General features: G+C 38.7%; 1 protein-coding gene across 1 annotated transcript in view; it reads right to left on the bottom strand.

Annotated features, from left to right (window-relative positions):
* Nucleotides 1–24,325, bottom strand: part of VWDE (von Willebrand factor D and EGF domains) — a 55,455-nt gene that overhangs the window by 17,810 nt on the left and 13,320 nt on the right. Inside the window, exons 3-13 of the mRNA XM_009895354.1 lie at nt 19,143–19,327; nt 16,004–16,235; nt 12,655–12,914; nt 10,652–10,741; nt 9,286–9,430; nt 8,391–8,605; nt 7,997–8,070; nt 5,741–6,014; nt 4,122–4,330; nt 2,691–3,676; nt 1,320–1,456 (exon numbers count right to left, since the gene is read on the bottom strand). Coding sequence (XP_009893656.1) covers nt 1,320–1,456; nt 2,691–3,676; nt 4,122–4,330; nt 5,741–6,014; nt 7,997–8,070; nt 8,391–8,605; nt 9,286–9,430; nt 10,652–10,741; nt 12,655–12,914; nt 16,004–16,235; nt 19,143–19,327 — 2,807 coding nt within the window. The remainder of the gene's footprint in view (nt 1–1,319; nt 1,457–2,690; nt 3,677–4,121; nt 4,331–5,740; nt 6,015–7,996; nt 8,071–8,390; nt 8,606–9,285; nt 9,431–10,651; nt 10,742–12,654; nt 12,915–16,003; nt 16,236–19,142; nt 19,328–24,325) is intronic.

Raw genomic sequence — 24,325 nt, 5'->3', positions numbered from 1 at the left:
TGAAGTCATTATTACTGTGGCCTGAAAATTAAACAAACAAAACTAAACAAAACAAAACACCCCAAACACCCTTCCTTTTGCATTTTCAAGGAAAACATTCTCAGCTTCCCCCTGAACTGCAGATAACAGCAGTACTGTTCATTTTCTAACCTGGCTCTTGTGAGTTATAAGATCATCAATAAAAGTGATTAAACAGAAAGTTTTTGTAGTTGGGAGCCAAATACACCGCCACAAAGGGTGATATATCAGAATATCTTGCCACGAGTTAAAACTGAGACATTTCAAACTGTGATAAGTGAACTCCCAATAATTGCTTCACTGTGAGCTTGGTATAAAAGTCTTTTAACCTAATGGAGTGTAAACTTACTCTCGACTTGATCATTTCAAGCCAACTTGCAGATGAGTGCACACATGTGTGTAGAAAAATCTATAGCCAGTGCTGCTTAATCTGTCAAAATAATTTTAGTATCTGCTGGAAGTAGCTAAGGAAAACTTCTGTCTCAAGAACAAAATTTTCCCATTGAACTGTTCCCGTTTCACCATCTCCCCACCCCCTCCATCATCACATCAATGAAACCCAATTTTACTTTGAAGATTTTTTTTATCCTCGTGTCTAACATGACATAAAAACTTGTAATTGCCGATGTTTATTCCAGGCTAACACTTGTAAACTGCTTGTAAATTTGCCTCGAGCAAATTCTAGGTCTGAGTAACAAAAGTCTCTCAATATAGATTCCTCTTAGCTTACAGTGCAACGTTTTTAATCTCCTGTTCAAACCTGGGCTATAGAGCTGACATGTACCATTAAATAGCCATTGTATTCTACCCCAGGGAAATGGACAACACATCAAAAATGCCTCTCTCTTTCCATAACAGATTTATTATGTTTATAAAAGGGCTATTTCAAGCATTAGATTTGAGACAGAAATCTAGTAATGCCTTTAACCTTGCTGTCCTTTTCCAAAGAAATGGTACTTCAATTCCTCTCCATAAGCACTTAAAAAACTGAACAACGATGTACTGGTTGTTACTAATAGGGTTGCCCTTGCCCTTTTCTGATGGATAGCTGCCATATGCTATTATCTCCCTCTCGGCTGCTGAACATTCCCATTATGTTTTGTATTTCTGTTATCATGGAGGAAATGGCAATCTTGCAAAGACTTGAGCGTCTGCTGCAAAGTGCTGAGTGCCTTTGCTTTTAGCTTCTACTAAAGCATTGGGTTGTACCCACATCAATGAATAATATGGTAGACTTTTTTTTTCCCCCCTCGTTCTCTGAGAAGTTTAAAATGTAATTGGTACTATTCAGGGAGACCTACCTGTAATTTGACAATTTCACATTTCAGATTCAATGACTCCCTGAAGCCATGCCCGAAAGCTCTCACTGATGTGCAGTCATACTGTCGAATATCGCACAGCCCAGCATTCTCCAGCTCTGTAATTTCTGGAGCCTGGTCTTTGAAGTAGACATTAGACAATGAATGTCAGTACTTTAACTCGTTCATATGCATTTACATTAAGCAATAAGTTTATTTCTCTATCCAACTAAGACAACTACGTAAACACTGAAATCTGGACCCAGCTGAAGAAAGGCAGAAACATCTTTTATTGTCAAAATGAATCTTAACTTTAAAGCTAGGCTTTTGTCTTCTCTTGAAACTTGAATATTATGAAGCAGAGAAAATACTGATCTCACAACAAACACTTGTGAATACGCGTTTTGCTTTCTCATCTATGGTTCTTTACATCACACGTGTTGAATAAAATCTAAATGAAACTCAGGCCTCAGTAACAGGAACTGGAAAGGTCACAGTTATGCAATAATTTATAAAGGGATTCTTTTGTTTAAAGACTAAACAAAAACATCTCAGTTGGAAGTTATTTCAGGAAATGAAGTGTCAAATATTAGATAACTCAAAAATAGCTTTTATGAAGCAAACCCAGTTTATATGACTTCAAGAGAAATAACATATTTCTTTTTATTATTCTCTTACCTCTTTTTCTATTTGCTTTTAAATAGGTCTCTAAAACAATAACACCATTGCAAAACAAAATATTAACAGGTTTTGTTTTGAAAGGGTTTTGACTTTTGTAGTACTTTTCATATTTTTCCAGTGTACCTGCTTAACTGAATTTTAGTGAATGTCTTATTTGCTGAATAATAAAAAAACAGAACCAAAACCTGCCGAGCTCTATTTGCTGTACCTTTCTTCTTCACCATCAATTCTGCTCCCACCAGATCTAACAGTTAGCTTGCAGAGATGTAACATCACCAAAGAGAAAAACATCCCACTTAAGTTAATAAACAGGATCACATAGACTATAAAAAATTAGGGAATGGATGGATGTGGTAGATCTTCCCTGAAGAAGACAGCATGTAGAAACATTGCTAATCTCTTGGGGCAATACTCTGGATTGCAAACTCCCCGAGTGGTAAATTTTTAAAATCTGACATACCAGAAACGAAGCCTATATTTTGCCCTTTGGAAAAACGAAGGCTGAATAGGAAACAATTATGGCTGTATTAAACTGGAACTAAATTGCTGGGTAATGAACATGGCCACTGTAGGGAACCCTTGTCAGCGTACAAAAGTGGGAGAGAAAGGCAGCAAAATAAATGTACGTATGTTGCACAATCATTGAGAACATTATTTAAATAAATCTCTTCCCCCCCACACACACACACTTACCAGACATTATGCTGCAGTCATATGAGCTGTAGCCCTGAAAACATGCACAGCCCCATTCTGTACATTCCCCGTTACCACTGCAGAGACTGGGACACTTTAATGCAGTAAGTAGGCTCTCAACTGACCCTTCAAGTTCCTGCCGGTTGTAATTTATTTCTTCTAAAAGTCTTTTCTCACATTCGTTCTCTAGAAGAGCTAAGGCAGCTTCTGCCCAACTGAGGTCATCTTTAAGCTGCAAATCTTTAACACACATATTGATTGCATCCTCTATTCGCCGGCCAAGAAGGCCACCACAAGATCTTCCTATACTGGAATTAGCTATTGCCTGCCGACATAGTAACGAAGCGCTAGACTCGGTGAGGCCAGACGGTGTGGGCCAAGAAGGAAGAAACTTTTGGTCTGTGTCAGTGGTATGGTCCTCTGGGAAGAAATAACTATATCCCTCTAAGTCTGTTTGGCTAAGACTCTGGAATAGAAACAGCGGATGGTACTCATAATAATTTTGGCGCTTCCCTCTACTTGTAACAGATTGACTTCTGTGAAGATGACTACTATAATGGTGAGAATTTCTTCTAATGCCTGAGCCTGAAGTTCCTTCTCTTTCTATACCAGTATTTCCGACTGAGGTTGCAGAGACACGAGTGTTTACTAGTGATGTTTTCTGAAGTTTGGTTTGATTATCCTCTCTCTGCAGAAGTGTAGATGAATCCATTTCATGTGCAGATGAACGTTTCTTTAAGCCTCTGACAAGATCAACAGGACTGAGATACTCAGCAGTGACATCCAGTCCCGGTATCAAAGAAAGAAATCTACCATTTTCACTTTCTTTACAAGACAGAGGAAGTTCTGACTGAGAAACTGTCTCTAGTTTATTCACTGATGGATATAATCCAGCCTCTTCAAGTGTGCAGTCACAGAAGACCATTTTTTTAGAAGATGTTAAAGAAGCAGGTGTCTTGTCAAACAAGCTATCTCCTGGTGAAATCCTAGAGAAGAAAGAAAAAGTTGAAACTGTATCTGAACAATTTTCATTGTTTCAGTAAAGCATTAATGTTTATTTTGCTTTTTTTTGTTTAATACTACTACAGCACAGATCACAGAATCTGCAGCACACAGCTATGTTTAAAGACCAGGTAAATCACAAAACCATGGGAGTAACTTATAACAGAAGAAGAGTCGATAATTCCTGTATACCTTGATAATTTGTTCAGAACCTAATCAAACTAATCTTACATCATACTACTTACATAATAATTTGGCACTTCAGTTTCTATTTTCTCTGAAATTAATTATGGAATGTAATGATGGCATTCTAACATTAACTTTAAAAACTGAGAGGATTTTTTATTATTTTGACACACTTATAAGAGTGTGAAGGAAAGGTTGAACCAAAAATGATGACATTTGATTGAAGCAGAAGTATTTTGTTACCTCCACTCCTTAATGAAAGAAAAAGGAACATTAGCATGGCTTGGGATTTCCACCCCACTTGCAGTGTGATAGTCATTCTCTGCACTTCCGTCAAAGGTGCCACAGAGTCCCATCGTATGTCTGTAATCTGAACTGGGTGCCCTAAGTGTTATGCTCATTCCCCATTCACTCACATCAGCACGAACAAAAGCTCCAGAAGAAAACAAAACCTAAAACGAGATTGACGATATCATCATGAGAAATGCGATTTTCATTTTACCTAAGAAAACCAGGTATGTTTGTTGGCAAGGAACTATGGGAAAAGGCCAGGCATATAAGGATATCCCATTAAATTCTTGCTCAAACTACTCTGGATCAGACAAATTTCATTTGCTCTTCTTCTTATGAAGCCCTGTAAATAAAAACCCTACACATCTCAACCTTAGAATGCAGCTAGATGGTGCCCTATAGGTCCATAAACTTCACCCGTGATTAGCAGGTGTATTGTAGAAGGCCAGTGACCGCAAAACCACAGAGAATCAGACATCAGCTGGGCTGCTCACTTTTCACATAGGTAGCATATGGAAAGGGATGATTCTGGTAACATGAATAGACTCTTTGTCAGCACCTTTCCCAACTTTCTTTTTGTCAGCTACACGATTCCCTGTGCTAGTAGCTCCATATAGAGTCACTTTCTACCCGAAAAGCTGATCCTAAATGTTTAGATAGCTCAGAATAGTCTCAAATATTCACTACTTAATTTCAGGCAACTTTACAATCTCTGGAAAGAAACAGAACTCTCAAGAACAAAATCCACTGCAAATTTAAATGCTGTTTCTATTATGAACCTGCTGTACAAATCTGAGCAAGTCACTTAATTTTTCTGGTTCCTCAGTATCCGTTTAATTTCTCTGTTGCCTAATGTCATCTTAGTATTTCACTGAGGTCTTCAGATGAAGTAGTTCAGATAAAAGTTAAATGTTTAAAATAGTCTTATACCAATAGCCAACCCCAAGTTGAAAAGGCGTATCTGTTTTTATTGCTTGCCTTCCAGACCGACAGAGTGATTAAAAAGCAGTTGAGGGCTTCATTTTTACATTCTGTTTCATTTGAAGTTCAGTGGAGTACTACAGCAATTCTAGCTACAGAAGAAAAGCTACAGGAAATTATAAAAGCAAATGTGAATGTTTTATCTGAGGGCCACATTCTCTAGAGAAACCATCTACACTTCTAATTCTGTGGATGTCATTTGGCATACTTAATTATCTGCATGCACAGCCTTCGTATATGTCACTGGCATGAGTGAAACAGAGCACACAGAGATCTCATTCCGGAACACCAGGGCTGCTAAATAAGTGCATATTGAATCTGAAAACTGCACCTTCCACACAAGGGTTGTATACTGTGATTGACAACAGGGTTCCAGAAAGATATGCATGTTGACGCATCCTTGTTTTTGAGGACAACATCCTTCACTTACAAGCAAAACACTGGCCAAAGGACTACGATTGTAAAATAAACATTATGCCATTGCTTAACTGCAGAAAATAAAACATGTTTTGGTGCTGAAGTTGGTGTGAATTATTAAAAATAACTGCTCAGGTAACCATTATGTCTGCAAGCAATTATTTGCTACTTACTGTTACTTTTCTTCCTAGGTAGGATTCAGTGATTCTGACATTGCTTCCCATTGTGTCTGTATTTATTACAGATAAGTGTGGCTGTGACTCATGTAGCTGACCACTGCACATGTCAAATGCAATTATATCACTTCCTTCTTTGGCAACAAAGCCACAGTTACAGGATGCTGAGTAGTGAAGACTTCCACAGTCCCACTGGCGAACATGAACTTCAAAATCTCGAGACGTACTCTTATAGAGAACAAACGTTCCTGTTTTAAAATTGTCATAGAGTCTGAAATCAAAAGAATAGCATGTGATATCACTTTGGTTATAAAATAACTGTATCGCCACACGTCAGCAACTTTGTCTTAAAACAGATTTCTAATTGGTGAATTTTGACACTGCAACTCATTTTCCTGCAGCAGAAAAAACAAACAGTACAGCCCACAAAGCAACACACAACTTTGTTCTGAACAAACACCACCATATCTTCCTCTGTGCAGCTCTAAATAAAAAAAAAAACCAAACTGTTTTACAGCAGAAAAATAAGAGGAATAAAAGAAGGACCATGAGTGGAATATATGTAGACAATGGTTGCAAATAGAAACATAACCATGCAGCCACTGCCATTCTTTGATGGTTGTTTTTTCTTTTAACAGAGTTTATAACAGGGAACTGGAGGGTACTTCTGAACCTTTGTGTTTCTACAGCAGCACATCTATGCAGCAAGAGCAGTAAGATGCATAGCAGGGTGCATGTGGGGGGCAGCTGCTGAAAACTGCATAAGTACTCTCAGCAAAATGATTCAGAAAGTCACATACTTTTAAAAAGGTCTGCTTTATTAAGATGGAGATGGGGAGTGCTTATTCCCAAAGATTTGAAAATTATTTAAGATGAAAACCATAAATAGCGGCTTCCTTTTTTTTCCTTAGGGTTAGCCATCTGTTCCCTGAAGCAAGGTTAAAATAGCCAATTTAATGATTCAGCAGTGAGAAGGGAAAAAAAAAAAAAGAAAAGAAAGAAAAAACTCCAAACTTTTGCTGCAAGTTTAATAGCCTCTTGGCTATAAATGGCATTTGACAGTTAATTGCAGAATTGCTTTATGTATAATGGGCCAGCAGACAAACTGCAGATGGCTACTCTACTGGGACTGCACAGGATTACCCGTGATTCAGTTAGGACAGTTCCTTTTCTATTTGTTTCCTCAATGTGTAAAATAAAGTAGCAACAGACTTTATCACTAAAAAGACAGTTTTTTCACCACAGCATCATGCTTCCAGCCAGACCATATCAGAGAAAGTCACTGCTTCACAAGAAAGCTTGATCACAATGCATCGATAATTAAAATGCCCACTGGAGCCACCCCTTTAATTTCCATTGAAGGAGATCAGGATAACCACAGTGACTTTATTATTATTATTACTAGTCACAGTGCTATCAGAGAAGCAATTAGAAATTGTCTTTTCCCTTCTGTTACGAAGTTCACAAGAAAAGTGGGGCTGTGGGCTGAACATCCTTATTCGGAGAGAATATGTCCTCTTCTTCTCTCCCTGCCACGTGAAGAAATGTGCTTCTGCCAAGCACAGAGTATAAAAGTCCCAAGTGTGGAACCTGCGTTTGTTTTGACACCTTCCATGAATTAGAAAAACTTTGAAAGACAGAAGCATACCAGAACCATGCCAGCTGTGGGCAAGGAAGCTGTCTTCACTTTAGAAAGAAGGTCAGTGATGTGCAAGTGACAGCCGCGATTAAGTCGCTTTCAATGCCATTAATGAACTCAGCACGATGTTACACAGGCCGCAGACAGCTTCTTGATCCTTACCAGGATTCAGATACTGACACTCAGAAATAGGGAAACTATGCTGTAGATCGGAAACACCTTTGCATTAAAGCAGTTTTGCCTAATCAATCATTTTATCATTGTTCACATTTAATAACGTTTCTAGCTTTCATAGCCAACAAACTGTACAGCAACCACTCCTCTCTTGTCATAGTCCTCTAAAAGGAAAACAGTCAATTTGCTTCACTCTTTTGCCACAACCCCAAAACTTGCATTTAGAAATACTAATGTTACAAACATCATCACGACTGGCAAGCTTTTACTAACTGAAGCACATTTATCCTTAGTGTCCAAAAAAGAACATAAAATACAGAATGCAGTTGTGGAAAACCACAAGTAACTTGTATCACCAGAACAGATAAAATAAATAAATAAACAACCCCACAAAAAAATCCCCACACACTTAAAATTAAGAGCAGCCGTCCAGTGATTACCTTCCATCAAACGTAATTATATGAGGGTCCGTAAATGAGTAGCAGTAGGCAGTGGGTAGATCCTTTACTGTAATCTTCAAAACAAAGAAACACATAGTAAGCCATGACAGATTAGGAAATAAACAGACTCAGACACGGTATTTATCTTATGATACTAGTTTACATTCTAATAAACATATTAAACTTTTAACCAATCAGAGTAGTTATATCAGTATTCAAATGTACAAAAATTAATTCAAATGAAAACACAGCATTTCAATGAAAACTAAACAATGGAAAATTGACCACTTAGAAATCTTGGTGTGAGTCAGCCAGCCACAGCTGAAATAGAAGCTTCATTAACATCAGCCACATTTCTGGCCAGTTTACAGAGCTTAACATGAAGATTTTCAACCTGTGTGCTTTCTGGAACATAGCCGTTCCACAGGAAGTTCTCACTGGATATAGGTTCGACTGCAATTCTGGTAATTCTGTCTCCATCCTGCATAAAGTCTGTCACAGCAGTGAAATAAATTACAGCTTGACTACAGATTCCATTATTGCAGGGTTTCTGGAGAAGATCCACATGACAAGAAGAAAGAGCCAAGTTTAAACCTAACTGCTCTTTACCTGTTTTAATGAAAACACATCATTAGTGAGTTTTTCTCTAAGTCAGTCACACTTTGTATACTACTGTTAGTATATATACTAATTTTTGCAAACATTTTCATAAATAAAAATAATTGTGCATTTTTCTTGGGTTTGGTCATGCAAAACCCCCTCTCTACATCTTCATACACACACCCAACAAAATGATTTTGAATTTTCCAGTTTGATAGACAAATGGAAATCACGATAGGCTTGCTAATATGACATAAAAATGGTTCTCTGCATAGACACGGCTCCTCTTGGGGTTCACAGGACTTGTGCTTGAGGAACTACACAAAACAGTAATAATAGTACAAAATGAGAACTTCACAACTGCATATACAATACTTGCAACACAACGGGTCAACAAAATGAGCTGAATTATAAACTTTGCAAGTATTACAGTATTCTGTCTATTCAAGTTAAAGAATGTGGCTCCGATATCCATAGCTGCCAAAAACTGCTAACTTCAACAAGTAATGGATTATGGACACATTCTTCCATACTTTCAGCAGCAGAATATACAGCCTGGGAATATTTTGTTTTAAGATTTTAGAAAGTAGTTTACAATGTAACAGCTTCTTCAAAGGGGGAGACCAGCGGGATTATTTAGAAAAACACATTAAACATAAAAATGCAACAAAAATCAGGGTAATACTTACCTTCATCAACAGTATTTAATGTTAGTGAGATTTTGCAGTCACTTTCAAGCTGGCTAAACTCAGGACAAGGAATAGGAATGCTGCTTTCTATTGCCAGTCTGTATTCCTTCCCGTCTTCTGATATATCATAAGTTTCTGGAATTATCTAGCACAGAAGAAATTGTACTTAAAACGCAAGCTTTGTGAGTAAACTACAGCTAGGAGTATGGTATGAAAAACTAAAGGATGGAATGTCACGATGCACGGCCTGCTCCACTTGATCCGGCTTATTTTGATGGTCTGAAGAACAGCGGCATACTGGGGAGAAGATGTGGAAAAAGCAGCAAGAGTCTTGAGGAGGTGGGAATAAGGCAAGAGAAAGGCTAGCTAGAAAGGTAAGGAATTAGCAAACCACATTAACACCACAAAAAATTTATTCTCTGGGTAACTTCTGGAAGCTAAAATACAAACAGTTTGGTGTATTGTCTGGGGGAAAGGGAGGGGGAAGCTACCTACAGGTGACAATGTCCCAGAAGGATTTGGAAGCACCGTATTTTTCCCGGGATTCCTCTCCGTAAACTTACAACACAGGTCACTATAGACGCATAATGAAAAATGCAACTAGAGATCAGTAATGGATGCCTACAACCGAGCTTTGTACATTGGGTGAAACCCTGGGTGCAGCCTCACGGGAAAACAAAAATAACGCACTCACACTTTGCAGTGTGCACCACAGACCTGCACTTCCAGGAGATACATCTGGGCCCTGATCCTGCAGAAACATAAGCTCAGGCTTAACTTTACGAAGGGCAAATACTTAAGTCAGTAGGACTATTCTCAACATTTAATGACACACCGGATGTCTTTCTGGGGTGGGGGTCCCATTCCTGGCCAGCAAATGGGTCCCTGTAGCTATAACCACAGTAGGAATTAAAATGAGTTTGGGGCTCAACCTCTGACCAAGTGTCACAGCACAGCTCATGTCCCAGTTTCCCTCTCTAAGCTCAGACCAGGTTGGCCTCAACCTTCCCTTACCACCATGGCCAGCTGGGAAGAGGCCCGAGGCCCCAGGCCCCAGGCCCCAGGCCTGAACCCTGGCCCTCCTAGTTTACAAATACAGTGTCAGAGTTGACTCTAGCCGCTGGAAATCAAAGGCTTTCACTACGTGTGTGAGCCTTTCTGCACCTTGAGCACATGGGGAGCACAGAAACAGCTTTGACTCTTCTGCTTTTTGACAGATTTAAGTTCGCTACAGCCAACAACATGCTCTAGTAATTCACAATTAATACATTTTGAGTGCCTTCTAGTCAGAGGACTGACTGCTGTAGCAATACTCAGAAAGATTCCTACTATGACAAAGTAAAGCATTACTTTCTTTGAAAATTACCTTAATGCCAGCAAAAAATTCCTTGCTCTCAACAGAGGAACTATGTATATCCGGCTTCTCCATGAAAAACGCAGAACTGCTACAGTAGACCTGTAGGGCAAAACCAGTATAGTAGAATACATTTTTGGTACAAAGTGGTCACGTGAAGACAAAACCCAGCCATCATGGGTCAGTTTGATGGATTCATCACACCCATCCTTCTGTTTGCACCAGAAGCTACCAATTGCCAGTGGTGCTGCTTAAGAAAAACATAGAAACGATTGAGCATCCCAAGACCTTTTCCTGGCATATTCCACCAGTGGTGCAGAGACTTCTTGAACTAAAGGCCACATACAAACCATCATGTTTAACAAGCACCTAAGTCTCCATGGATTTAACAAATCCCTTCTGCAGCATTTCTGCACCCCATGACATCTTGTGGAAATGCATTCTATACTTTACTACATGTTGTTTACTTCTTTTTTGTCCATTTCACATTTTTTGCCTTTTAATTTTGAGTGCCCATTGGATCAAAACAATCATCCCCTCCTCCTCTTCTTATTATGCTTTTTTCCTGGTGTTATGGGCCTGTGTAATGTTTTTCAAGCTAAAGAATAAACATAGAAACGATTGAGCATCCCAAGACCTTTTCCTGGCATATTCCACCAGTGGTGCAGAGACTTCTTGAACTAAAGGCCACATACAAACCATCATGTTTAACAAGCACCTAAGTCTCCATGGATTTAACAAATCCCTTCTGCAGCATTTCTGCACCCCATGACATCTTGTGGAAATGCATTCTATACTTTACTACATGTTGTTTACTTCTTTTTTGTCCATTTCACATTTTTTGCCTTTTAATTTTGAGTGCCCATTGGATCAAAACAATCATCCCCTCCTCCTCTTCTTATTATGCTTTTTTCCTGGTGTTATGGGCCTGTGTAATGTTTTTCAAGCTAAAGAATTTACTGTGATTTCCCTCCACTGAACCTGTTCCATGATACTAGACACTGTGGTTTTGCTTTGGTTTTGTATTTTTTTGTCCGTTTATTTTGCTGTATCTCTTTTGAGGGATCCCATTTGAGGGATGGCACACATGCAATATTTAAGATCCTGAGAAAAGCAAGGGATTCATAGCAGCAGCAGGTCGTTTACGACTGTGCCTTTCCTTTTGACTATCACTGAGCTAACACCATCAGGCAGCTATTCACTAAGTCCCCAAAGGGTTTCTGAGGATTAGCAATCACTATTGTTGTCCCCAAGCCACCCAAGCAGCCTGGCTTTGGCTTGAACACACATGCAAATACACACCAACCATGTGCTTTTTTAGTTTTTATTTTGGCTGGCAAAAAATAAGATGTATTTTGGTATATAAAGGTGGAAAGCTTATTGATTTTCCAATTCTTAAGCTTCTCAAAGTTACCATGAGAGCCTAGACCTTGAGTCTGCTACCACAGAAGGTAATGCAGGTACTCCCACTGCTTTTGATGGCAGGGATTAAACCATTTAAATTCATTCCCAGCAACAAAACCATCAAGCAGCAGAGCTCATTACTGATTCAGAGAACAGAAATCTATCTAATGAATCACCAACACAGCTTCTCACAACCTCTGGCTCTTAAAGCCTCTTACTTAGATGCAGCTGTATCCAAATATCCTCTTAATTTACAGTATCAAACAGAATCACCGAAGAGGGTGAAGAATATGCAACTTGAATAAGCATTTATCTCCTGGAGGCACACTGTACTGAGACAGACAGTCTCAAAACCTTAACAGCAGTGACAATTACTGATATATTCTGTGGTATTTCCACGTTTGTATGGGCACTGTTGGTGTAAACAACAACTATAAGCAGTATGCTTCTGCCAAGAAAAACTATACAACAAGGTGCTGGAACTCTGACCCTAGCAACTGTTAGTGTCTACTGAGCATTTATGAAATCATATGCCTTTAGATAAAATGGCTATGAAGGAGAAATAACATATTTTAAAAGATACAAAGAGATCATAATTATTTTAAACATACTCTGTCTCCAAGTCTGACATTTATCCCATCTAGTTCCAGAAGAGAGAACGTATGAACTGCTGTTTCATGTTTCAGTTCTTCCCTGATACCTTCAGGAGAAAGTCTTGACCAAGTTACAGTGAATCCAACCGAGCTGTTTGCAAAAGGAATGCCAAAGGTACACCTTAGGTAAATGCTGCCTTTGATCAACTGTGCTACAATTTCAGGAATGGCTGGTGGTGGTGGTGCCAGGGATGGAGATGATGAAGGAGCCAGGTTACCTAGTCAAACAGAAGTGTGGTTTGTGCTTTTTATTCTGTACAAAACCAGTATCAGATGAAATGACATTGACATATATTTTGTCAATTAGTACGCTAATACTATTTACCTTTTTTCATATGTGGAAATATTACATAATTGCTTAGAGAATCACAGAAAAAGTGTATGTTCCTTCTATTAACTACTAAAATGAGAAAAACTCTTTATCAGCCTCTGATTATATTCTAGCCCATAGGAAGGTTCTGAAGAGGGGTGAAAAACACTCAAAACAAGGGAATAAAATACATTTAATTATTTTATTAGACAGGAGAGAGCAACATGCAAAGGAATTTGCCTGAGAGAAGAATATTTTCTCTACTTATGAAGAAAGGGAAAATGAAAAATAAGGAAAAAAGGCTACGTAACAAGGAACAGAATAAGTAACAGTATGATTTGTAGATTCATCTTATATTTGACTCCCAAAGAACCAAGGTAATCTGTAAATCAGCATACTTTTTAACATTTTGGTACTTATTCTGAACATTATGCTGAGAAACTACTTTTGTAATCCAAGGTCTGAAATTACCTCCCAACTGCTCATTTTGCAGCAGACAGAGCAATACTGTCGACAACATGAACGTGTTTTCATTCAAGACATAAACATTGACATTATTGGGTCATGGACACACAGAAAATCTCAGAAGTCAAAACAAAATACTTACTGCTACAGACACCTTGAATTTCCATTCCCTCAGGATCACAGGTCTGCGGCTTTGCATCTGAAACAACTATAAATTGTTCTCAAATTGTATATTCACACACATACAGGTACACCAACACTCTTAAATGACCACCCTTTGTTAAAAATACAGCAAGTATCACAAGACACTAATTGAAGGGTAAATTAACAGAACAGAAGCAATCTTGTAATGTGATTCATGAACATTTTCGGTAGCAGTCAGTGCAAAGCCTTACGTTGGGAACTACAAGCAGCTTGGCTACACCGAGGAGGAAGGGTAGAGAACATTCTACCATCTCTACATCTTTTACTGCAGACGTTCCTGGCCAATACTTACAGATGTTGTTAGTGAATAAAAAGGAATTAAACTATTCTCTTCAATATACATTTTGTCTCCCCAAATCCACATTTGAATGCTTATTTATTAACTGTAACCCCGCGCAGCCAAATTCAGTGCAGATCTGCTTCAAAAAAAATCATCTTTCCTACAGGGCCCAAAGAAAAAGTGCTTGTGCACTGCTATTGATTGCTACTTAACATGTTATTTCAAAAAAGCAGAACTTTGATTAAACCTGAAAACACCAGGGCATTTGTAACAGAAGTAGAAAGAGGTTAGTCACTCCAGTCAAACTAAGTCAAAAGGGCAGCAGCAACACTGAAAACCCTGTTCACCAAGAAGAACGAAGAGCAGATTTTGATATTCCATGCTTCAGTGATAGAACATTTGAATACTGTAGCATGCACAGGAGAGACTGTTTGAAAATTTGCATTAAGTGTTTACAGCTATCAGGTGTTACAGAGAAAACAGAGTGCACATGGTAACCTGGATACAAAAAGCAGCACAAGAGTACAAAGCACTTTGCCTGAAAACATCATCTTAAAAGAGGGCTTTTAAACTCAAAATGCGTTTCAGATTTACAGTATTCAGCAGAGCCAAACCAGAGTTATGTTTCTTGCCTACTTTTTTTTTTTGAGGCAGTAAAAATTTGCTAGCTCGCTGCCTGTGTTTTTTATATGCTCTTTCCTCTTCACGAGCCATCATCCAAAGCAAATGCAAAGTCCTATATTGTGGGAGTTCTTCATTGCTTCAGTCACTTGTGTGCTGAAATGTCCTATTTCTGGCATTTTTTTTCTGTCAATAAACCCTTGGAGAATGCCTTAAGAATTGGTCCTAATGGTATAATGACGGGCCAATAAAGCATCAGAAAACCCACTGATAGTTTGGTACTAAGTTTTTGCAAGCAGTCAGTAATAAAGAACATGATTTAGAACAATACAGTATATGATGCATAAAAATATTGCTAGTATTTTCACAACAGTGTGTTATATGAGCTAATAAGAATCTCCTGCTAATCTGTCACTATTTCACAGTATTTACAACTGTAAGGTGGGGGGTTGTCTCTTTTCCCAAGTAACAGGCGATAGGACAAGAGAAAACAGCCCCAAGTTGTGCCAGGGGAGGTTTGGATTGGATATTAGGAAAAATTTCTTCGCTGAAAGGGTTGTCAAGCATTGGAACAGGCTGCCCAGGGAAGTGGTGGAGTCGCCATCCCTGGAGGTATTTAAAAGACGGGTAGATGTAGTGTTGAGGGAGACGGTTTAGTGGTAACTTGCAAGGGCTAAGTTAACAGTTGAACTTGATGATCTTACAGGTCTCTTTCAACCATAATGATTCTGCGATTTAACTATGCCTTCCTTAAGTTATCTAAAACATCTGGCATGAATAATGAAACACTGAAGTTTTGAGCTGTGAACACCAACATACTTTCACAGCACAAGGGTCCAAGACAATGTGAGACATTGCAAAAGGACTCCAGATCTTTCTCACAGCACTAATATCAATCAAGTGTGTATCAATAGAGCATTTCTGTGTTGAATTTTCTTCTAGCAACAACACGTACACTCTCCAGAATGATGATAAAAGAGTGACAGTAAGAAAAAGGTTCCCAACAACACTAAACAATAATTGATAAAAATACAGTTTGGTCAAATTCTTTAACAAAATTTACTCTGACACATAATTCCATGCATATTCAGCACTGGGTATTTGCAGAGTACGAGTGCCACTGTAGGTACTTTGAATTTTGACTTCTAGATGTCTTATATCCCCATCTCATTATATGAAAATTTCAATTCCTAAGTTTCTGTGCTTCGAACAATACTCGAGTGCTGACTGTAACTTAAAGAGGGGTGGTGTGAACCACCTTACAGTACAAAATAATTTTTCTGTCGTATCAATGTTAAAAGTAAGGATTGCAGGAAACTTCAGCATGTATAACTACTTCCAGATATTTCCGCTCAGACAGGTATCAGAGAAACACACTTATTCACAAACACACACACTCGGTTGAATTAGAGCACGCATTTTCTCACCTTCTGCGCAATACCCCATGCATCCTTGGGTGGGCTGCAGCAAGTAAACAAAGAAATCTCCGCAGTTCCTCACACTGACAGGGATTCGGAAAAGACAGCAGTCTTTTGAAGTGCTGAAGAAAAACTGCCACGTCGCACAAGCTGTTAACTGTTTGATCTCACCGGGTCGAGGCATGGATTCTGACTCCCTCAGAGACAACCAGACAGGGGCTTGAGTACCACAGTGATTCATCTTGAGCACCAGAGAAAAACATCAGAAAATGGTTAATGCTGTATCAAACTGTTGCTGTGCTTTAATGAGAGGTACATATGTATTCCATTAATTTCCTGCGTGAGCTTTTAGCAAAGTTTAGACAGTATAATTGAGGGCTTGCTTATTTTCCTCCTCGAGGTTGAATACAAATACACACAAAAGAGGCTTAAGTGCTTCTTTGAGTCTAATGACTTTGTGTTTCTAAAGACAGGCTATAATTTAGCACCTGAAGAACTTAACCTGGAGCCACGACAGGTGAGTGTTTTGCCCAAAAAAAGCTACCAGTTGTGTTACGGCTTAGGGAGTTACTCTACACCCGTTAACCTAGAGTAACTGACTCCAGAGCACAGCAAATACGGGGCAGAAGATACATATGCTGAATATCAACTAAAGGTGCTAAAGCTGACACGTTTTATCTGCCCTTTGCCATGGACTGAAGGCTCAGCTGACTCCTGGATTTCATCTAAGAGATGTGGCCAGCTGGTGCAAGGTAACTGACTTGCAGCCCTAGCCTAAAATGGAAGACACCTGATAAGCCCCGTCTGTCTTTCAGTTCCCCACCTTTAGAAATAGAGATGCTTGTAGCAGCCCCCTCCTGTAACAACCAAAGTGACTTTATTATAGCAACCCTAAATCCTTCGGTGTTTACAAAGCAGTGGACTTCACAAGGTTTGTTGATCTGATGCTGATTCAACATGTGATTTTAGTGGGCTGTTGTTCCCTCTCTCGCAAACAAAAGCCTTGTTCAGTGCTTCTCCTCAGGGGGTGAGAAGTGTGCTGTGGAATAGCCTCCTTCACCCCCCACCACGGTGGAAACGTGAGGTCTTCACGTCAAGGAAGCTGCCATGCAGGTCACAACTTAACAGTATTACCAACCATGGGTAACCGAGGTGTAAGTCTGATTTAGCAGGCACCAGAGTTTACCAGTGGAACACAGAAAAATGAATCCTGAGGAAAGGAGACAAAGAAGGAATCTGGTTCATGGGTTACCAGAATGAGTTAAAGATCACCTCCTGTCTTTCACCTGCTTGCAGAAAGCAAACTGACGAGAAACACCTAGCAGGACACAGTGTGTCAAAGACAGCATCTGGAAAATATTTACATGAAAACTATAAATCTGAAATTGTGAGATTTTGAGAACCTCTTCTTCGTATGTCACCTCAAGTATTCCTTTTTTTGACCTGATAGTGAAACAAGACCTCAGACCATCCTGTCTTCAGACCGCTTGGTCTAAAGAGTACTGCAGACTCATTGAGCAATTACTCATCTCAAAAGTACACTTTTCTTTATTCATCTAGAATATCTGAGCCCACCATCAATCCATCAGACAGAAAGAATTAATGAGAAGTAGACAGAAATGGAATGGGTTGTTTAACAAAGTCTGACTCTTTGACAAGGATTAAATATAGCTATAATAAAAGTTCTCCTAAAGGGAAAGAAAGGAGGAAACTTCCCAAACAAGGCATCCATTTTAGTTTTGCTTTAATGTTTTGACTTTGAGATTTCAAAATAAATGTCTTGGTTTTGTCAACAGATGCAAAGAAGCAGATGTCAATGCATAGTTTTCATTTGCTGAATAAGTTTGAATCAATCTCTTTCCAACTGGAATTATCTGGACTCCTCTGTATTAGGATGGTAGCCTATTTTACCAAATATTTGCTGAGCACTGAGAGCTTTGGTCAGTTTTCTAGAACTTTCCTAGATGACCCAAGCAGCTATCTTGCCAGCCTAACCTCTGTTCCAAAAAACACATTGTTTTCTCTCCTGTTTTTTCATGCTGGTTCTTTGCATAAAACTGTCCATTTCGAGAAAAAACAACTAGCTAATTAATTTGTTTATATTAAATCTAACTGAAAGAAAGTGCTTCAGGGATTATACTTTTTGCTAGGTTTTTGCAGCATAAAAGCCCGGGTAACAGTAGCATCTGCAACACAGCCCTCTGAGTACCTGAGTCAGCTGCACTTTAAAAGTACTTCAGTGGCTTTATACTGTTGTAAAGATTGAATACAAAATAAATAAATAAATAAATAAATAAATAAATAGATAAATAAGAGCGGGGATGCTATAAACTCAATTTAATTTTATTAGCATGTTTGATCTGTTTTGTATTCCTTTTAAATTGTTGGGGCTTCATTGTTGGGGTTTTCCTTTCCTTTTTTGTATTTTGTTTTGTTTTGTTTTGTTTTTTTAAGACTGTGACCAGGCAATTTCAATTCATTAGAAAAATCACAGGTAAAATATTCTTTTTTTTTTTTTTTACACTAAGAAATGTTTTAAAATAGGAAACTACAAATATATATCTCCTTAGAACATAACAATTACAGAGATGTTGGCATGCTCCAAAATAAAGCATTACAAGTCTAAAGCATTAAATATTCCAAGTAATTCGTGAGTCTTAGAGGACTTGCCGATAACAAGGCAACTAATCTTCGGTTAGCTCTGCTAGTTCAAGTCATTTTAGGTGTAATCTCTTTTCTCTGACATGATCACTTTAAAAGCTCCACAGTTTCTGGATTCTTTATACGACACGTGGCCTTCCTAACAGACTGACCAGCACATAGCTGCAGCTTTACAACGTGATAGCCCTGCTACGCTGCCACTGAGAAAATCTTTAGCAGTGACTACAAATGACAATTTTTGAGCGCTCTAAAAGGGATGTAATTTATCGTCCTCTGCTATTGCCCCTTCAGTGTAAAATTTTCAACACTTAAGACTTAATTGTCCAGTTAATACATTTTAACATACTCAAGCATTCAGAGAGAATAGTCACTCTGTATTCCTCCACATCATCCTCCATAACTGTATTCTGTTTTTTTACCTATCCTACTGAAAAGTTTTTAAGAAAAAAAAATGTATTTCTCATAATCAAATGAGTTGTAGCAATACCTCCACGCATTTGGTCGGCATCTCAGCAGGCTTATCAAAAATCATAAAGCGATACCATCCTGGTGTGAGGGAATGGTCACATATTAAATCCTGAATAGCTGACTGCTGGAGGTGGGATGAATCAAAATCGACGCTTCGGTAAGGGCTCTGCAGGATCTGATGTCCACCAGGAGAGCATTCAAGAACTGTGGAGCAAGAGTATTTTGAGTATCAAGGTGGAATGCCTAACAAATATGTTAGAAAATATGGTAAACATTTTTAACGGGAAAATATGGATATATCGCAATATGATGTGAAGCTACTTTTACTGAAACATATTGAAGTCTCAGTAAAAACAACAAATAGGTATGTTAGCACTTTAAAATTTAATAGACTTCATTAACTTCAGTAACTTTCCCTTCTTTAAGTGGACAATAAATGCAAATTAATAACCACATTAGGCATTTACACTAGACGTAAAAACAGTGGAAAGGAATACGTTCGTACCTTCTCTCTGGATTTTGACTTTCTAGTTCCAATGAAGTTTATGAAACCTAACAACCTGAATAAAAATGGGGTGTCAGATAATATGAGAGGATCAGAATCTCACCTCTAGAGGAGTAGGGATTATCCAAAGGTCTTTTGTAAGCAGGCTACCACTTTATAGGGTTCCTATGCACGAAATGAAGAATTCTCTTAAATGGATGAGAGGTAGTTGCATACAGTTTGCACGTATACATGCAGATTACAGCAAAAGCGTGTATAGAAATGGGTAGATATTTAGTTACACATTTGAAGTCAATTTGCATGACTGACATGCTAAATTTTAATAAAGCAAATACAAGTGAAACCCATATTTTTGCACATCTAAGTGACCTTGTGGCCTAAAAAATAAATCTCAAAATTGCTGATAGGTAAAGTGAAGGATCAGAATCTGAAGATGTCTTTACGACAATTTTTTTTTTTTTAGAATGCAGACTCATTCAGAAATAAAGCAGAATGCCAGAATTTCTGAGTCTGACCTGGCAGCTGAGTTGACTTCTGTCAAAGACAGTGACAATAAAAGTTCTGAACAATGGCATATTTGCATGTAACATACTGAATGGTCATTCTTGCTAAGGAATGTGCTTGGGAAGTGAAAGTAGGGGGAAATAAAGTAAGAGAATGTTTATAAATAACATTTTAAATCTACCTATCTATTGACCTTGCTTTTAAAAATGGACACCAACTGATGCTGACTGTGAACAGAATTTCAGGTTACATTGAATGACACAGTTAATCTTAATTCTTGCTTCTACTATGCTCCTAATGAATTAAAAAAAACCCGCAGCTGTAAGCAAAGCTCTATAACCTTACATTTTGAATATTTATACTCTGATCTTCAGTTTTCATTCCCAGGCTTTTCTGTATTTGTCTCATATTTTGCATGGTGTAATTGTGTCACTGATTACAAACACAGTTTGGTTCAAGTTATGCAATAATGCACTATATCTTACACATTTTTCATGTCATTGTCCAGATAACCACAATTACAAAACAGTTTCAAAATCAGGTAATTCCCCTCCTTCAAATGGAGAAGATGCCCCAGTGAAAAAAACAGACTTCATCTCCTGCAAGCACAGTATGAGAATCCTATAGTCTTTCAAAGACTGAAGATTTAATCTGATATGGCTTTAGGCTACCCAGGCAGGTAACAATAGCTTTATCTTCTATCCTCTAAGGGCAGATGGAAGTCAATGTGATTGACTGTGCCACCACTGTGCTTCTGAGTTGCTTGTAGTAGCCCGCAGGCTATTCGTGTCCATACAAGTTGACCTTATTGCGAATTTATCCTTCATTGGAATTTGGAGAAAAGCCCTTGAAGAATCACAGGTCAGTCATGTGTGTTATTGAAATGTTTTCCAAGCAAGCTACAGCACAAGCAGTTTATGAACCATGGTAAAAGTTTCTTCCTGTCTTCTGTTTTTTCTATTGCAATTCTCCCTTTCATACAGCACCCTCATTAGTTTTCTTTCCTGTAACCGAATCACTCCTGAAACAATTAATATCTGTTACCTTTTCCATTAATAAATCAAGCTAGACATGAGACAAGTCTTTATTTTCTTTTCCTCCACAGTTTAATTGGATCATCGTTTGATAGATCTTTAAAATAGCTGACTGTACTTGCTTGTAATACGGTTATAAATCCTACTAAAGATCAAATCATACATTTCTTATTATTATGCACATCACTTTAAAATGTCATCCAGCTCTTCATGTATGCTTTCTTCCTTTTTAGAAGTATGTAATATTTCCATGGTTATTGCTTGGAAATCTCACATTCTGTAACACGTTGATTTTTACTTTCTTTCTTTTCTTTTCCTTACCCATTCTGAAAAAAAAACCCTGCAAATAACTGCCATCATCAATAATACAAATTAAAATATTTTATTACACATCTGAGTGTAACTGATGTGCTGTCTAATTCTAGCAACAGCAGAAACAAATACACCTATCATATTTATGGACACATAGACAAGAAATGAATGTTGTGTTGTCTGTGAAAAAGTACCCCTGCAGACCAGATCTGCTCATATCACAGACATTTAAGAGGGGAGTTGGCTAAATTTACCACTGAAATCATGATTTCCTTATTCAGGATGTTGTTGGGGTTTTTTTAATATATATATATTTTAATATATATATATTATTTCTTTAAAAATTCTCAGAATGACAAATACTGATTTTGCTGTAATGCTCCAGAAAAGCTTTACCTGTGTCTAACACCCAATAATTTTCAGCCCCATGAATCAGGTCTGACAAAATAATAAGGAACTGAAAACAGGGCTGGATAATTTGAATGTGCTAAAGAAGCTTCCCTACAGGGCAAGCTTACCTACCAGCTCTGCTTCGTATGGGAGGGGCACTAAATGATGGGAAGACGTATATGCTACTGTTGACCTACAGCATCTTCATCCACAGTCACAAAATATTCTGACATGTTCTCACACAAAAATGGAAAACTCATGTTAGTTTTAAAAGAATTTACCTTTTAAGAATGATTATTCTCAGCGAGAATCTTTCCATAGACAAAGGAATATTATTTTTATTTTTTTCTTTTAGGACCTTTAAATGTATTAGTGATTTAGTAACTTTAAATTTAAATATTGGCTTTAGAACAACGAAATCAAACTTCTAACTACAAAATACACAAATGAATAGTTAAGACTGTGAAATTCCACCTCCTTTTAGATCACGCACCATTGGTTTAACCCAACCTAGTGGAGACACACATGATAGGCCATGAGGAGAGTCTTCTTTCTAGGAAGTCAAACTCTCCCATTTTGTTTGGAGGTCCAGATACTACATACTGTCTGCTAGAAAAGCAATCCATCTTGGGAAAATATGCTGCTCTTTCCCTAGAATTTGAAAAGTTTACTTATCATATTCTGTGCTTCTTTCCACAAACACCCTATATACTGTATATGGCTCTCTACTGCTCTTTAACTGAGGTCTCTGCACACCAGGAAGAATTTGATTCTGTATTTGCTTTTTCCTGAGTGTCTTCGGGATTAATACAGAGAGCTTTGCCTGGATCCATCCCAGATCTACTTGGTCTGGGATATCTAGAGATACTGAGAAATATGACCCTAAGCCAGAGAAGCCAGAAAAGAATTCAACTTTTGCAACATCTTAAACACAAGGATAGGATTGTGCTGGCAGATGAGCCTTTTGGGAGAGATATAGACGAAACGTCTGCCAACATACTGAGGTTTGTACCATGAGTGCCACAAACTGGGTCAGGCAATAGGTACTCTGAACACCACAAGTTAACCAAAAGTCAAAGACATTCTTGAAATCAACGCAGGAGCTCATTTTCCACACAGAGATATTTAAGTGGCTCCCGGTGACTGCCTCTGAGGTACTCGGGTGGAAAATGGGTTCCACAAAAGGACTTCTCCATTCCCTATTCACACCTCTGTTCCAAACCATGTGCAGAGAGGGGACGATGATTTTCCACCTGTCCATAATGTTTCCAGCATTATGGAGCAGTCAGGGACTGAGGACTGCTGGGTGCAAACCTGAGTAGAGATGGGAACAGGAGCCACTCGCAGAATACAGACAGGCAAGGGCAGACTGGCAGGACTGGAAGCCCAGTTCCTCAGGTACAGATAGCTTAACAGTTTGTATCTCCTGCTGGCCAAAGGCCAGGGTCTGGCAAATGACTACAGATAAACAAACAGTGCCATTAGAAAGTGCCCGCTCTGATCTTGAAAGTGCTTTTTCTTGCATCTACTAACCACAGAGGACACAGCATATCCACATCCCAAGACAGAAATTAGAACTAGGGCTGTATTCAACAAAAGTGCTCAGATCTATTTGTGGATTTGAACTCTTTAAAAATACTAAAATAGAAAGAAGTTCAGTTTTTGGAAGAAGTTATTCTGAAATTATTATTTAGGGTAATACTTTCAAAGCAAAATACAAAAATGACTGTAACTATTTCCCTAAAAGATACCATTTGCTTGGATGGGACATAGAGAAGAACATGATGCCAAATGCTGTAGCAATGACTACCGCGATGCAACGGAACAGGAATATGAACGGAACAGAGAAGAAAATAAACCAAGATGCACGCATTAATACACCTTTATAAATACCCTTATTTGAATGGGTGTTTCACTTTTCCACACTTTTCAACCAGTCCCGCACGCACCCTAAGGGCTGCTTTGTAAAGGTAGTGGCATAACCTTTTAAAAAAAACGTAAAACACATGCTTAGAGAATATTTTCTAGCAGTTCTCAATATAACACGCTGTCGCATCTACTCTTTATCTGGACAAATCTGAAACGATACGGCTATGATTTCTGCACAGGCTTCGCAGATGATTTTGCAGAGGTCGCGGGTCACGGCGTGCCAAGGCGCCGCTGGTGCTCCAGCCGGAGCATCGGCACTCCCGCTCTGCCGTTTGCACTTGGTGGGGGTTTCCCTGCAGGTGCACCGTGACGACGACAATTCCTACTTTGTCGGTCCCTAAAGTTGAGCCTCTTCCAGTCCCACCAGTAACTATCCGGCTGGAAAACACGCCATGTGCGGGCACAGGGGACGGACCTGACCCCGACCCGCTGCCTGGGACGGGGCGAGGCGAGCGCTCCCTGCCGGGGGGCGACTTCAAACCCCGCCGGGGCTGAGGGCGAGCGCTGCCTCCGCTGCGCTCCGGCGCC

The sequence above is a fragment of the Charadrius vociferus genome, unplaced genomic scaffold, assembly GCF_000708025.1.
Source record: "Charadrius vociferus isolate BGI_N301 unplaced genomic scaffold, ASM70802v2 scaffold31, whole genome shotgun sequence".
NCBI lineage: Eukaryota > Metazoa > Chordata > Aves > Charadriiformes > Charadriidae > Charadrius > Charadrius vociferus.
Note: the sequence above shows the minus strand (reverse complement) of the source record. Positions and strands in the feature narration are given on the sequence as shown.